This window comes from Rhinoraja longicauda, chromosome 1 (genome assembly GCF_053455715.1).
Source record: "Rhinoraja longicauda isolate Sanriku21f chromosome 1, sRhiLon1.1, whole genome shotgun sequence".
NCBI lineage: Eukaryota > Metazoa > Chordata > Chondrichthyes > Rajiformes > Arhynchobatidae > Rhinoraja > Rhinoraja longicauda.
In genome coordinates, this window is record NC_135953.1 from 90,945,236 (window position 1) to 90,960,184 (window position 14,949).

The 14,949-nt window shown below is 43.5% G+C and overlaps 1 protein-coding gene across 5 annotated transcripts in view; it reads right to left on the reverse strand.

Annotated features, from left to right (window-relative positions):
• The window catches only part of fras1 (Fraser extracellular matrix complex subunit 1), a 427,133-nt gene that overhangs the window by 75,458 nt on the left and 336,726 nt on the right, over window positions 1-14,949 (reverse strand). For all 5 annotated transcript variants that reach the window (XM_078402250.1, XM_078402222.1, XM_078402240.1 and 2 more), the window contains 6 exons: window positions 13,228-13,347; window positions 11,074-11,253; window positions 8,987-9,111; window positions 7,518-7,658; window positions 4,975-5,202; window positions 3,159-3,272 (listed from right to left, as the gene is read on the reverse strand). In XM_078402250.1, the coding sequence (XP_078258376.1) occupies window positions 3,159-3,272; window positions 4,975-5,202; window positions 7,518-7,658; window positions 8,987-9,111; window positions 11,074-11,253; window positions 13,228-13,347 (908 nt within the window). The remainder of the gene's footprint in view (window positions 1-3,158; window positions 3,273-4,974; window positions 5,203-7,517; window positions 7,659-8,986; window positions 9,112-11,073; window positions 11,254-13,227; window positions 13,348-14,949) is intronic.

The following is a 14,949-nucleotide window of genomic DNA, read 5'->3' on the forward strand; positions in this document are numbered from 1 at the left end:
TTGGACAGGCTAGATGCAGGAAAAATGGTCTCGATGTTGGGGGAGTCCAGAACCAGGGTTCACAGTTTAAGAATAAGGGGTAGGCCATTCAGGACTGAGATGAGGAAGAACTTTTTCACCCAGAGAGTTGTGAATCTGTGGAATTCTCTGCCACTGAAAGCAGTGGAGGTCAATTCACTGGATGTTTTCAAGAGAGAGTTAGATTTAGCTCTTATGTGTAATCAAGGGTATGGGGAAAAAGCGGGAAGGGGGTACTGAATTTGGATGATCAGCCATGATCATATTGAATGACGGTGCTGGCTCGAAGGGCCGAATAGCCTACTTCTGCACCTACTTTCTAAGTTTCTATGTTTCCAGCTGCTGTTCTGGAGGTCCCTCAGTCAGCCTCCTTGTCTTTCCACCCCCTCCTTCTTCTTACAGCCCACCCTGGTCATCTCCTCTTTTATTTTAATTTAATTTACTAACGTTCAGGGGAAACATCTTGGAATATTTTACTAAGTTGCGGTACAATGTAAATGTAAGTAGTGTCTGTAGTTGTATTGACCTTTAAGACAAATATTCACAGAGCTCAACTTGTCTTCCCTTTAGAGCAGACTTGCAACATCTTAATAATGTTTATGCTTGTTTTCAGCTCGTGATCTGTTGCAACTCTGAGAAAATGGAAACTAGAACCAGCACATAATCACTAATTGGAATCCGCCAACCAGAGCCAATAGATAATAAAAAGATATTTAGATATTTAGGAATAAATATTTGTACGTGGTTTGCAAGTAATAAGTATGGAGAACGCGGTCAACTTTTAAAATTTCTGCTATCAGCTTTCTAACTAAACTTGATCATTGTCCGTCATTATGGATCCCAACAGCCAAGCTTCTTGGTCAATATTCCTAATTTCCTGGTGCTCTGCAATAGCACACTGTTGCCACTGGAGGGCAGTACAGCTGTCTTTTGGCTGCTTGATTTTTACCTGATTTTTAAGTTTGTCAGCAAATTCTCTCATCCCCAAAACTTTTGGTCACTTGTTAATGATCTGGGAATTGTTCTTATTTCTTTCCCTTCTAGCATGGGTTCCAGCAATGTTTCTTTTTTCTGTATGTAATGATTTTAATACAAATGGCCAAATTAAAATGTTATCCCATACAAGCAACTGGATTTCCGTAAAAAATCGTCTGGATGTTCCCGAGTGGAACATGCCATTCATCTCACACCAGCCCAACTCCTCTGGACCTGCAAAGTTAAACTCAGTGTCCACCAAGGTCCTGGAGCAGAGTGGCAGCAATAATATAATTGGGTAATTACCAAGCCTAACAGACAAAACGATCCCTGGGAACCAACTCAGTGCACACACATTTCAATAGACAATAAACAATAGACAATAGGTGCAGGAGTAGGCCATTCAGCCCTTCGAGCCAGCACCGCCATTCAATGCGATCATGGCTGATCACGCTCAATCAGTACCCCGTTCCTGCCTTCTCCCCATACCCCTTCACTCCGCTATCCTTAAGAGCTTTATCCAGCTCTCTCTTGAAAGCATCCAACGAACTGGCCTCCGCTGCCTTCTGAGGCAGAGAATTCCACACCTTCACCACTCTCTGACTGAAAAAGTTCTTCCTCATCTCCGTTCTAAATGGCCTACCCCTTATTCTTAAACTGTGGCCCCTTGTTCTGGACTCCCCCAACATTGGGAACATGTTTCCTGCCTCTAATGTGTCCAATCCCCTAATTATCTTATATGTTTCAATAAGATCCCCCCTCATCCTTCTAAATTCCATCCTTCTAAATTTCACCCACCATCCCAGCAACCCTGCACCTTTCCCCCCTTCACACTCTCATCCACAATCGCCAAGTCCCACATTTTTTTATCCCCCCCCTTTTTCCTGTCCCATTCCAACCTTATCCCTTTCTCGAGTTTTACATCTCACACCTCCTCTTCTCCCCTTATCTGACATCCTTTTGACTCTTTTCCACTTCCAGCCTTTCTCATCTATTTCCATCCATCTCCTTAAATTACATAATTTATAAAGAATTTGTAACCACAAACTCATTAATAAGGACATAAAAGAAACTTTGTGTCTTAATTTACTGCTTATTAAAGGATGCCTATTGGAACACATCCAACCCTAAGACTGGGACCAGACCCAGGCAGCGGCCGTTTAGTTTTTATAATTTACTATTATGTACTGTTCCCTTGGACCCTAATCCTTCGCATTACCTCTCCCTCACTCTGTACTGAAGCCGAGGCCACAAACCAGCTCTGAGTGCAGGCACGCTCCCATCCATCGGCTCTGACTGCCAAGAGATCCCTCTACCTTTCCCAAACCGGATTGGGACTCATCCATGGGTCCTTTCCTCTCTCACCCAACCACCACCAAGTCTTATCCTTCTTTGCGCATCGAGGAAAGTGTGCAATGGCCGAGGGGTACGGACACCCCTGAACGTTGCAGTATAGCAGTCGATGGGTGTCCGCCCCAACCCTTCAGTACACATGTAACGGCATGGGTACTTCCAAGCCAACAATTGGGGGGGGGGCTTAGTTTAAGGCAAGAGGTTTGGAGGGAATGTGAAGAGGAACTTTCCTCTAAAGGGTGGTTGAAATCTGAAAGACGCACTGGAGGGAGTGTTGGAGGAAGAGACTCTCGCAACATTTATAAGTATCAAGAGGAGCACTTGAATCCACAAGGCATGGAAGACTATAGACCAGTGCAGGTAAACCTGAGGTTTATCGTGGACCTGGTGAGCTGAAAGAACTCTTTCTGTGCTGTGTGAATCCGTGATGAGGTTGCTTGGCTTGAGTCTAACCAGACGATCACTCATCAATTATTCGGGTCAGGCACCATCTGTGGATGGTATGGTAATGTTTTGGGTTAGGTCTTTTCCTGTCTGTTCACTCCACAGATGCAGCCTGACCCGCTGAGTTCCTCCAGCACTTTGTGCCTAGTTCAAGATTCCAGCATCTGCAGTTCCTTGCGTTCTCCACTACTCAATTACTCTTTTACAGGATCACTGATTCTATCAAATTAAATGTTTCAGTATTTAAATATTTCAACAAAAACTAATACAAATGTCATAATTTGCAATGCAAGGCAGAGATTTGATCAGTTGCCTGACTGGTGCTTTGAATCTTTACAGTTTACTGGAAATGCAGGAAATGGAATTACTTTATTATTCATCGTCTCCAGCCACTGCAGTCCCAGGTTGGTGACAATTCTTGGAGTCCCGTCATCCACAGGCAGAATCTCAATCTTAAATCTCTGCGGAGCAGCTGTCACAATCTAGTTTCAAATAACCAGAAAGACAAAATGATCAATTTGGTTAGCGTACTATCTGTGTCCAGCCACAAGGATGCTACCACCCACAGTTTAGATAGGCACATCAAAATTACACAAAGCTCCAGCTCAACACCCCCTCCGGTGATCTATTTTCCTGAACTATCAGATTACCTATTCAATATCAAGGCCCAGACTCTCCCCTCTGATTCTTTGAGTACAAGGCTGAGAATGTATATTAGATGCACCCTGGTGCCGGAAACTGTGTTGTCTTTCTGTCAGGTATGAAAAGATTGACCATGTTCTGCACCTTCCCGGATCCTCAAATTCAAATGGGTTTTTAATGTTATTTTACGGAGCTGCTTGGTTATATCTTCCTCTTTAGTTATTCCATCATCTTTGTGGGTTCACAACCTTAGCTGAGAGGTAGGTGGACCGGATGTCCCTGGACTGCTGTTGATTCCCCACTCGAGTCCTGGGAGGTACTGAATCTCCCCATGTCTTTTCACAGGCCTCTTTAGAGTTTACAGATACAGCACAGAAACAGGCCCTTCGGCCCGCTGAGTCCGTGCTGACCAGCGATCCCCCTACACAAGCATTATCCTACACGCTGGGGGCAATTTATTTTCCAAAGCCAAATCAACCTACAAACCAGTACGTCTTTGGAATGTGTGAGGAAACTGAAGTACCCGGGGAAAACCAATGCACTCATGGGGAGAACGTACAAACTCCGAACAGACAGCACCCATAGTCAGGATTGAACTCGGGTCTCTGGCGCTGTAAGGCAGCAAGTCGACCGCTGCGCCACCGTGCCGCCCTCTTTGCTTCCACACATTTTACACATGCCTCTCCCACATTTTGAAATCTCCCACCTTCCTTGACGTGATAGGAACAACACAAAATTACATAAAGTATCCGACTCCCTGATCCATGAAAAGACACGATGTTGGAGTAACAGCCAGTCAGGATGCATCTCTGAAGAAGTTGGATAAGTGAGGTTTCGGGTTGGTACCCTTCTTCAGACTGATTGTAAAGGTGGGGGTGGGAAAGAAAGATGGAAGGCAGAAGAGGCAGGACAACGCGTGGCAGGTAATAGGTTGATATTGGTGAGGTGGGGTTTTGATAGGCAGATGGGGGACAAAGTCCAGAGATGAAAAGACAGAAGGGGTGAGATTAAAGGGTTGAAGAGCTGCAAATTGAGAAGCTTGAGGAAGGAAGGTAGGTGGAAGAGATGGGGTGGGGAGGAATAGTTGTAAGTCCAGGTGGGGCACAGCCAGGGGAGTAGCCCCAGCTCTCCCAGCTTTCGTTCCTCCCCTACAATCAGTCATAAGAAGGGTCCCATCCCACAATGTCACTCATCCATGTTCTCCGGAGATGCTGCCTGACCCATTGAGTTAATCCAGCACTTTGTGTCTTTTTTTGTAAACCAGTATCTGCAGTTCCTTGTCTCCACTCTGATCCATGTTGAAACAAGGAACTGCAGACGTTGGTTTACAAAAAAGGACACGACTCAGTGGGTCAGAAAGCATCTCTGGAGAATATGGATGGGTGACGTTTTGGGTTAGTCTGAAGAATGATCCTGACCCAATCTGCCACCTATCTATGTTCTCCAGAGATGCTGCCTGGCCTGCTGAGTTACTCCAGCAATTTGTGTCCTTTTCTGATCCCCTGTGTATTTTTAATCCAATTGTCTCTGGAAGGAACTGACCTCTTTTCCCTCCTCTTCAACAATGAAGAATGGATTGGTCCCATCAGACACAGTGAAAGCAAAACGATCTTTGAAAGAGTTGCTGCCATCGTGATTGTAGCTGATGTGATTCTGGTAAATGTCATCCATTGTGAACGTGTTGGTCTGACGATAGTGATGGCCATTATTAGTACGCTCAATGGTCCCATGGCGCGGTGGTTGTACAATGGTAAAGGTCAAAGATTCAGACTGTGTGTCAGAGTTCATAGCAATGAGCAGTCATTGAGGTCAGTTCATATTTTTTTCCAAAAATAAACTTAATTCACCATTAAAAATATATATGCAAAACAAGAACAGTGCATAAAACTCTTCCGACCCTCTCAGCGTTTATACACTCATTACTGATATATTGGGTAGTATTCGCAAATTATCCTTATACTAAGCACTTGCCATTCATATGGCCCCCTGGGTTGCTATTCCTTCCCTTCTTTGAGAGGCGTCTCCATCAGACCCCTGCCCCCAATGTCCAGCCGCAAAAGGACCCTAGACAGTGGCCCTGCCGCACAGAGCCTTGGCCTTGGCTGCACCAAGCTTTAGCAAGTCCTTCAGCATGTACTTGCATCCCTGGAATGGGTCAGTCAGCAACATTTCCTGATGGCCATCTCGCTCTGCTGGAAGGTCAACGTTCCATCAACTGCGAAGAGGTGAGTAAGTCTCTTCTCCGTCGCAGCTGTCCCGAGGACAGCGAGTACTGGAAGTGAGATTCCTACGGTGCAGGAAGGATTAGACTGGGAGGGCTCCTCTCACCACCAGCCTAGCGAGGGCTCGGTGCTTGTTGGGTAGTTCTGATGTTGAGACATTTTGCCAGATAAGCTGGGCAGTCTGCTCAGTGAATCACGCCCCAGCATCCTTCGAGTCCTTGTCCTGCAGTGCCTGCAGGATGTCCCGTGTTGAGGACTTGCAGTCAAAGGTGTTGTCTGGAAGAACCTTTCCGCAAAGGATAGGTGGGACAGCAATGTCCAGTTGTCGGAGCCAGGCCTATCCTTCGCAACACCAGGGACAGGTAGAACCTCAGCAGGTAGTGACACGTAGTGTCCACATGCTTTGGTGCTACACGCAGCCTGATGCAGCCTCAAAATATTACCTGTGCATTAACACAAGGAGTATCTACAAAGTTGTTGCTAAAAAAGAGAGAGCACAGTAGTTCCACCAAAACCCCCTTAATGTTTATACATGACTGCACTTTAAAAAAGTACTTCTTTGCTGCAGGCATCCTGAGGTGTTTTATGCAAAGTAATTTTTACAACTAATTTCTCTCAGCATATCTACTCTGTTTTAGCTCCACTGAAATTATTTAACAGAAATCAAATGAAAATAGCAATGGGATTAAACATGAAGTGAATTACATAATGAATGGAAAATTGATCAATCAATCAATAGTCAATAGTCGTTTATTTGTTACATACACATAAATGTGTAGTGAAATGAAACATTACCCGCAGTTGAACAATAAGACCAATAAGATTAATCAATAAAAATGCAATAACACATACAATCACAACTAACACCAAACAAAAAGAAACATCCATCACAGTGAGTCTCCTCCAGTCCCTCCTCACTGTGATGGAAGGCCAGAATGTCTTTTCTCTTCCCTGCCGTCTTGTCCCGCGGTCAGGCTGTTGGACTTGCCACGTCGGGGCGGTCGGGGCTCCCGACGTTGAAGCCCCCGCTGGGCGGTGAAAGGTCCACGGCCTATTCCAGGCCGCGCCGGACGGTGAAAGGTCCGCGGCGGGCCGACCCAAACCCCGCGATTCGGGGCGGGCGAACACGCTGCCTCTGCCGGAGCTCCGGATGTCGGCCCCCACCCAGGGGCCTGCGGGCTTCCGACGTCCACGCGGCCCGCGCCGGAGCCTCCGGAGACGAGTCGCAGCCGCTCCCCCAGCATCCGCAGGCAGCCAGCGCCGCAGGTGGTGAGTCCGGGCCGCGGGCTCTGCGAACCAGAGCCCCAGGTGGTCCCAGGTGCATGGCCGGTGGTAGGCCGCAACGGGAACGGAGACACGACACAGAAACAAAGGTCGCGTCTCCGTTCTGGAGAGAGAACGTTACAGTTCCCGTTCCCTCCCACCCCCCCAAAAACATAACATACAACACTACATCATATTAAAGCTACAATTCAGACAAAAACAACAAAAAACACAAAAGACAGACGGACTGCAGGCAAGCCGCAGCTGCGACGGCAGCGCTGGCTCCTCCGATGCTTGTGTTTCTATGTAATGAAGTACTACTAATGTGGTAATAAAACTGAAAATAATCAAAGTGGGATTGTGCCCTGCTGATTATGAATGTACACCTTTAAATTTCAACACATTGCTATTATCAAAAAAAACAAACGAAAGAACGAGTCAATGCAGGAATCTGTTCCATTCCCCCCTTGCTGTTACATTTACATACTAAAAGCAGCAAAGATATTTGGCTCAGCGAGGAATTGTGAACAAAAGAATTGTGATCAATAATGAGGAAGCAAGCTGAGATAACGCTGGATTGGTGCTGGATTTAATACTCACCTCGGTGTCTGCATCAGTAGCCTTCAGCTCAAATTCGGTTATGGTTTTTCTCACTCCCTCTTGCACTCGCATTCCAGGGATCTGTACTAGAGGCAGTGCATCATCCACAGGCCGAATAGTAATGTAAAATGTTTGAGACACCTGATTGAACAAAGAAAGCGTGACACTGCTATTCTCAGACAAAGATTGGCACCACTTTAGGTAATGTAAGTTTTGTAATCTATTTGTTGTAAAGACAATGCAACAAAGACAGTTATAGGCTATTCCATTAATGGGCACGATTCTACATCCATGGGTTTGCTTTAACTGCTTCCTCGGTTCAGGGGCAATTAAGAATGAAAAATACATTCTGGCATTGCAATTAACATGGCAGAGGTTATGGGAAAAAGGCAGGAGAATGGGGTTAGGAGGGAGAGATAGATCAGCCACGATTGAATGGTGTAGTGAATTTGATGGGCCGAATGGCCTAATTTTACTCCTGTCACTTATGACTTATTCACTTAGGTGCACAGACCCACTGACGGATATACCCCGAGGTACAATGCGGTCTCCGCGGGTGGTAGATCCACAATAGACATGATCTTGTCCCTGCGTCAAATCCAAGGAAAATGTAGAGCAGCAAGCCCTAATGTACGTCACCTTTGTGTATCTTATAAAAGCTTTCGACTCTGTGAGCAGACGTGACGTCTACCAGGTACCGGAGAGGATTAGATGGCCATCGCAGCGTCTTCTACTCCTCCAGCCCTTCCATGAGAGTATGCATTGTACAGTGCAATTTGATAGAGCTACATCTGATAGTTTCCCCACGAGAAGTGGAGTGAGACAATACTGTGTCCTAGGTCCCACAATTTACGGCATCTTCCTAACTGCCCTTCTGTTGGTTGCCTTCCCAAATGACACAGAAGAAGTGTATTGTCACACCAGAAGTGACGGGAAGCTCTTCAATCTCGCAAGGTTGAAAGCCAAGATGAAGGCAAGAACTGTGCTAATAAAGGAACACCTGCACACTGATGCTGCTATGCCCTTTGCCCTGATGGAAGAAGGACTTCAAGGGCTGATGGACAGACTGTCTATGTTTGCAACGAATACCGACTTACAATCAGCGTTGAGAAGACGGTTGTCATGGGTTGTTCAGGAAAATGGGCAAAATGCACACACACAGCACTCTGGTCAGGAGGTTATGGATGTATCAAGCAATGAAGCAACAGCATTAACTGCTGTGCCACCATGTTGGTCTCTTTTGCTCAGCTCCCCTCCTCTGAGGCACCTTCCAACTTGCCACCTCTTCACCTGGTTTTAGAGGGTTTCAAAGTGCTCCACTTTACCACCCTCACTGTATGCATTTTCTTTCCTGTGCAACGATTTAAGTTACCCGTATGCATACAAGGACCATTGTGAAATGCAAATCTCCAGTCTCAAACCAGCACTTGCATTTTAATTGCAACCATGAATATTAGATTTTACAATACCTCGTTAACACCATCAGACACAGAAAAGGTGAAATCATCTGAATGTTTCTCCTCATCACTCGTGTGGACATATTGAATGCTGCGAGCCGCCAGATCAGCCTGTGTAAAATGGCCAGTCTTTATTCCTGGTGGAAACAATAAAACATAAACACAATAAAACATGGATCACTAAATCATCTGGAATTAGTAGCTGGAACAGAATGCTTCAACCCTTGCAGCAGCTTTACCAGTTTAAATGTATTGTGACAGAATAAGGTAAGATATAAATACATTTTGAAAAACAAGGAATGATGAGAGATCATGGCTTAGTGTGTGGGAAATCAGGTCTCATGAATTTGCAAGACGTACAGGTATGTAGGTTAATTGGCTGGGTAAATGTAAAAATTGTCCCTAGTGGGTGTAGGATAGTGTTAATGTGCGGGGATCGCTGGGCGGCACGGACTTGGTGGGCCGAAAAGGCCTGTTTCCGGCTGTATATATATGATGATATGATATGAAGAAGAAGTAACCAAGAAGGTTGAGAGGACAAGTCCATGCAGACTAAGTCTACATGATAAATGACTAAGTCTACGCATTCCCAATCTCGTTGTACACCTGTACAATGACAATAAAGATATATTGTATTGTATTGGATTGTACTTAGTCCACATGGACTTCAGCAAAGCCTTTGACCCGCATGGTGGGCTAATCTGGAAGGTTAGATTACATGAGATTCAAGGAGAGTTAGCCAAGTAGATTCAAAATTGGAAGAGGTTGGTCAGGTTAGAAATCTGTTCCTTGGAGCACGGGAGGCTAAAAGGTGAACATATAAAGGTGCATGAGGACAACAGATAGGATTAATGCACAGTTTTTGTCCCAGGGTAATGGAGTCAAGAACTAGAAGGCAAAGGTTGAAGTTGAGAAGGGAAAGGTTTAATAGGAACATGACTGGGAACATTTTCACATAGAGGGTCGATATATGGAATAAGCTGCCAGAGGAAGGGGCTGAGGTAGGTACAATAATAACATTTAAAAGATATTTGGATAGGTACATGGATAGGAAAGGTTTTAAGACAATTGGGCCAAATGGTGGCAAATTAGACTGACTTAGATGGAGCATCTTGGTTAGCATGGATGAGTTGGGCTGAAGGGCCTGTTTCCATGTTGTATATTTCTATGACTCTATGTATATGTATTTTGAAGGCTGTCCCCAATAACCACCTGAACTGAGCACAATTTTCAGCACATTTGAAGGTATCTAGTTCAGGTTTGGCCTTCATGAAAATTAGGCCAGAAAGGAGGTCAGCATTTGAAACTGCATGCATCAGGAATCAAATGGATTGAATCTGGTTCAAAGTGGAGGCAGAGGGACAAATAGAAATCCCACTTTTCACTGCTAAATATTGATTTACCATACAAAATGTGCTCTAAAAGTGACGTACTATGCAATCTTTGATTTGTGAGGTGCCTAAAATCAAAACAAATCCGAGGTCAGAAAGAGAAAATGAGGAGATTATTTAAAAAACATTTTGAAATTACAAAACTATGTGGAAAAATGTTTCTGGGAAGATTAGTTTTGTTACAATCACAAGTATCATTATAAAGCTATTTACTATTTAAGTTGAGAGGTTTGTGCAGCCAGAATCCCTACACATTCTAAGATCAGTACAATGGTGATCAGTATAATTCCCAAGAAAGAGAATTATTCACTTAACCTGAATGAAAGCATAATGGTCAAAATATTCACTTGCTTATCCTTTTATGCCTTAAATGCAACAGTCCTTCACTATCTTTTGGGTCTGATTGTTGCTGATTGTTCAATTATCCCTATTTTCAAAGAGAGAGAGAGAAAGAGCCAGGGGGAAGGTGATCAAGAACAAGGTGTAAATTAAAGATTTCTCCCTATGGGTTATTCTTAGTTTAAGTTGAGCCCCTATTGATGAAATCAAAGAATGCAGGCGGACTTGTAATCTGAATATTATTTTTTAAATAATTTTAAATTAATCCCATTATTTAAATAGTTTTGTTAAACTGTATCTCTTCATGGGATCATAATGCATTTCAATCCTCAGCAGAAGCTAAAGACCAGTAACATTTGTCCCTTTTACCTGGAGAAGCAGCATGTTCAATGTGGCCCAGCCGAGGTTGTTTGATTAATCTGAAGGTCAGTTCCCCAGGCTCACTGTCCTGGTCAGTGGCTGATAGCTGAAATGTCGTGATTTTTTTCACCGAGTTTTCCTCCAGCACTAAGCCTTTGTTGACTACAATGGTTGGTGGAAATTTATCTTCTGCAAAGTAAAAACACAAATTACCAATGATAACCAACCTGCAGGTATTGAAAAGGACACAAAGTGCTTGAGTAACTCAGCGGGTCATAGAAACATAGAAACATAGAAAATAGGTGCAGGAGTAGGCCATTCGGCCCTTCGAGCCTGCACCGCCATTCAATATGATCATGGCTGATCATCCAACTCAGTAACCTGTACCTGCCTTCTCTCCATACCCCCTGATCCCTTTAGCAAAAAGGGCCACATCTAACTCCCTCTTAAATATAGCCAATGAACTGGCCTCAACTATCTTCTGTAGCAGAGAATTCCACAGACTCACCACTCTCTGTGTGAAGAAATGTTTTCTCATCTCGGTCCTAAAAGACTTCCCCCTTATCCTTAAGCTGTGACCCCTGGTTCTGAACTCCCCCAACATCGGGAACAATCTTCCCGCATCTAGCCTCTCCAACCCCTTAAGAATTTTATATGTTTCTATAAGATCCCCCCTCAGTCTTCTAAATTCCAGCGAGTACAAGCCTAGTCTATCCAGTCTTTCTTCATATGAAAGTCCCGCCATCCCAGGGATCAATCTAGTGAACCTTCTCTGTACTCCCTTCTCTACACTCCCAATGTCTGTGTATAGAAACAAACAACTGTTGATGCTGGTTAACACACCAAAGGTCACAAAGTGCTGGAGTATCTCAGCAGATCAGGCAGCAACTCTGGAAAACATGGTTAGGTGACATTTCAGGTCAGGACCCAAACTTGAAAAAAAAACTTGGTGTCAATTTTTGTATTAATCAGCATCTGCAGTTATTTGTTTCTACATTTTGGCCAGTCTGAAGAAGGGTCTCAACCCAAAACGTTACCTGTCCATGTTCTCCAGAGATGCTGCCTGATCTGCTGAGATACTCCAGCACTTTGTGACCTTTGGTATGTTAACCAGCATCAATAGTTGTTTGTTTCTATACACAGACATTGAAAATTGTAACCTTGTGGGAAGGGATGAGTTGAGTTGTTTCTTCCAAGTCCAGATCACTCCTCCTCCCTTACTCTGCAAACCCCTCACTGATCCAGCATGTGCTTACCTGACAATTTAGAGTTACTTTGTGATTATTGTTACTGAATCTTTTCATTTATTTTCCTGTTTCAATACTGATTCGCACAGCATTTTTGTGAAGATTGTGAAATCAACAAATGAAACATAAAAATAGAGGCAGGCTTGCTACCTGGAGCCCCAAGAAATTGCAGCCTTGATGTAATGTAAGCCAGGGTCTGCTGAGGGGAGAAGGATTCAGCCTTGCAGAATGTAGGATCTTCCTCAAAGTTACCATCTGCTAAAAGTGATTCTATGAACACAAAAGGTGAAAGTCCCTTGCATCCAGAACTATTCCATTTTTGGTATAACAAGGGGCCATGATAAAGTCACCAAATGAATGTCTGACCTATTGATAGATGTGGAACCAAATTAAGATCTAATTTTACAGAAAAAAACTTTTCTTTTGTTAAAATAACCTTTTAATGAACGTCAATGCAATTCCTCGAAAGCCTGTGAAACTCATGGCACAGATCTGAGAGTAGAACCATGGGCAATATGTATAATATTGCCAGTTACCTTGGCAAGTTACTTTGGAAATCGCAATTTGCAAAGTTCCACTGGCATCAGTAACAGAGATTCTTGGGGGAAGCACCCGGGTAATTATGGTGACATAAGGAACTGCAGATGGTGGTTTACCATTTTGGGTCGGGGACCTTCCTCACATTTATGAAGAAGGGCCCCAACCATATATGTCACCTATCCTTGTTCTTCAGAGATGCTGCTTGACCCATTGAGTTACTTCAGCAGTTTGGGCCTTTTTCTACCCTGGTAATTATCCTATGTTGAGCACAACTTTGATGCAGGCAGAAATACAAACCATACATTACATAAATGTTAAGTTTCAGATGTAATGCTTTATAATGAGGAAAAAAAAACAAGAATAAAGTCACTCTCACCCAATACAGTGATGAAGAAGGACTGGTCGATTAGTTTCTTTCCATCTGAATCTACAACATCAAATTTGAAGGCAAAACTTCCACCAGGCTCCCCCTTTTCATGTCGATACTCTATATATCCTGCAACAGAGAAATGTGAGTCATGATCGTGTCGTCATTTGTGAGCGGAGCACCAAGACACATTCCTTCTATATTCAGGATTCAGGATGCTCATACTTGGCCAATAAACTTATTCATTCATTCGTGTTAAAATGATCTTTCATCATTGTTTCTGCATGGTTTTAATAATTTGATCATTATTACTTTGTCAGTATTATCAATTAAGTTATTGAAAGTTTAAAGTAATTAACAATGTGCTCAGGTTAAATACACCAAAAAGTGCAGATTTCTATGTTTAATTTGGTTTCCTAGTTCAGAGTTTTTCCTTTGAAATACCACTCATCAACACTGAAATATTCTCCCGCGAAGAGTGAAACAACAAACTCGAGACATTGCAAGAGTATCAATCCAATTCAACACCACATCACCCAAAATCAAATTGACATAGAACTGTCCAGGATTATATACATCTTTACAGTATCAAGAGCAACATCAACAGATACAAAATATTGGTCTACGTTTCTCTTTTGGCTGCTGATGGACCCACTCTGCACTGTTTTGAAGCATAGTTACATAGAAACATAGAAAATAGGTGCAGGAGTAGGCCATTTGGCCCTTAGAGCTAGCACCGCCATTCAATGTGATCATGGCTGATCATCCCAAATCAGTACCCCGTTCCTACTTTTCCCCCCATATCCTTTGATTCCTTTAGCCCTAAGAGCTAAATCTAACTCTCTCTTGAAAACTCTCTCTTGAAAGCTTTCAAACATTTCCATTTATAGGCAAGCTCTTTCAGAATGTTCAGAGCATGTGGTTGATGAACATCCTAAACAGGCGAGTGACATTGTTCACAGTTAAGGTTGGTGCTTCAAGCAATTTCTTGACTATTCATCTAAATAGTCGGTAGGTCAAGTCATCCTGCTGCACCCAGATTCTAAATCCGGGCTCCAAATGGGTGCTGAGATGTCATGATTAAATTGCTGCTATATTACATAATACCAGCAGATCTGCCACAAGCATTTTTCAATTTATGCTAGCTTTCACAAGGTAGCGCAGCGGTAGAGTTGCTGCTTTACAGCGAATGCAGCGCCGGAGACTCAGGTTCGATCCTGACTACGGGTGCTGCACTGTAAGGAGTTTGTACGTTCTCCCCGTGACCTGCGTGGGTTTTCTCCGAGATCTTCGGTTTCCTCCCACACTCCAAAGCCGTACAGGTATGTAGGTTAATTGGCTGGGTAAATGTTAAAAAAAAAATTGTCCCTAGTGGGTGTAGGATAGTGTTAATGTACAGGGATCACTGGGCGGCACGGACTTGGAGGGCCGAAAAGGCCTGTTTCCGGCTGTATATATATGATATGATATGATATGATATGATCTATTCCTTTAAACTTATTTCGTTTTTAAGACCAGCACAAAGGTAAATCATACGTGAAAAAAATGAATATGAAATTGCTGAATGAAAAACATAAGGATTCCTTTATAAACGGGGGAAAAAAAATCAGTATTTCAGACAGCCCAAAAATAAGACCAATTTGCTTCTAGCTATAATGTGTGCATAACAGATGTCTTTTCGTGTGTTAGGTTGCAAAAGCAATTGTTTCAGCATCAATTAACACTAATCAC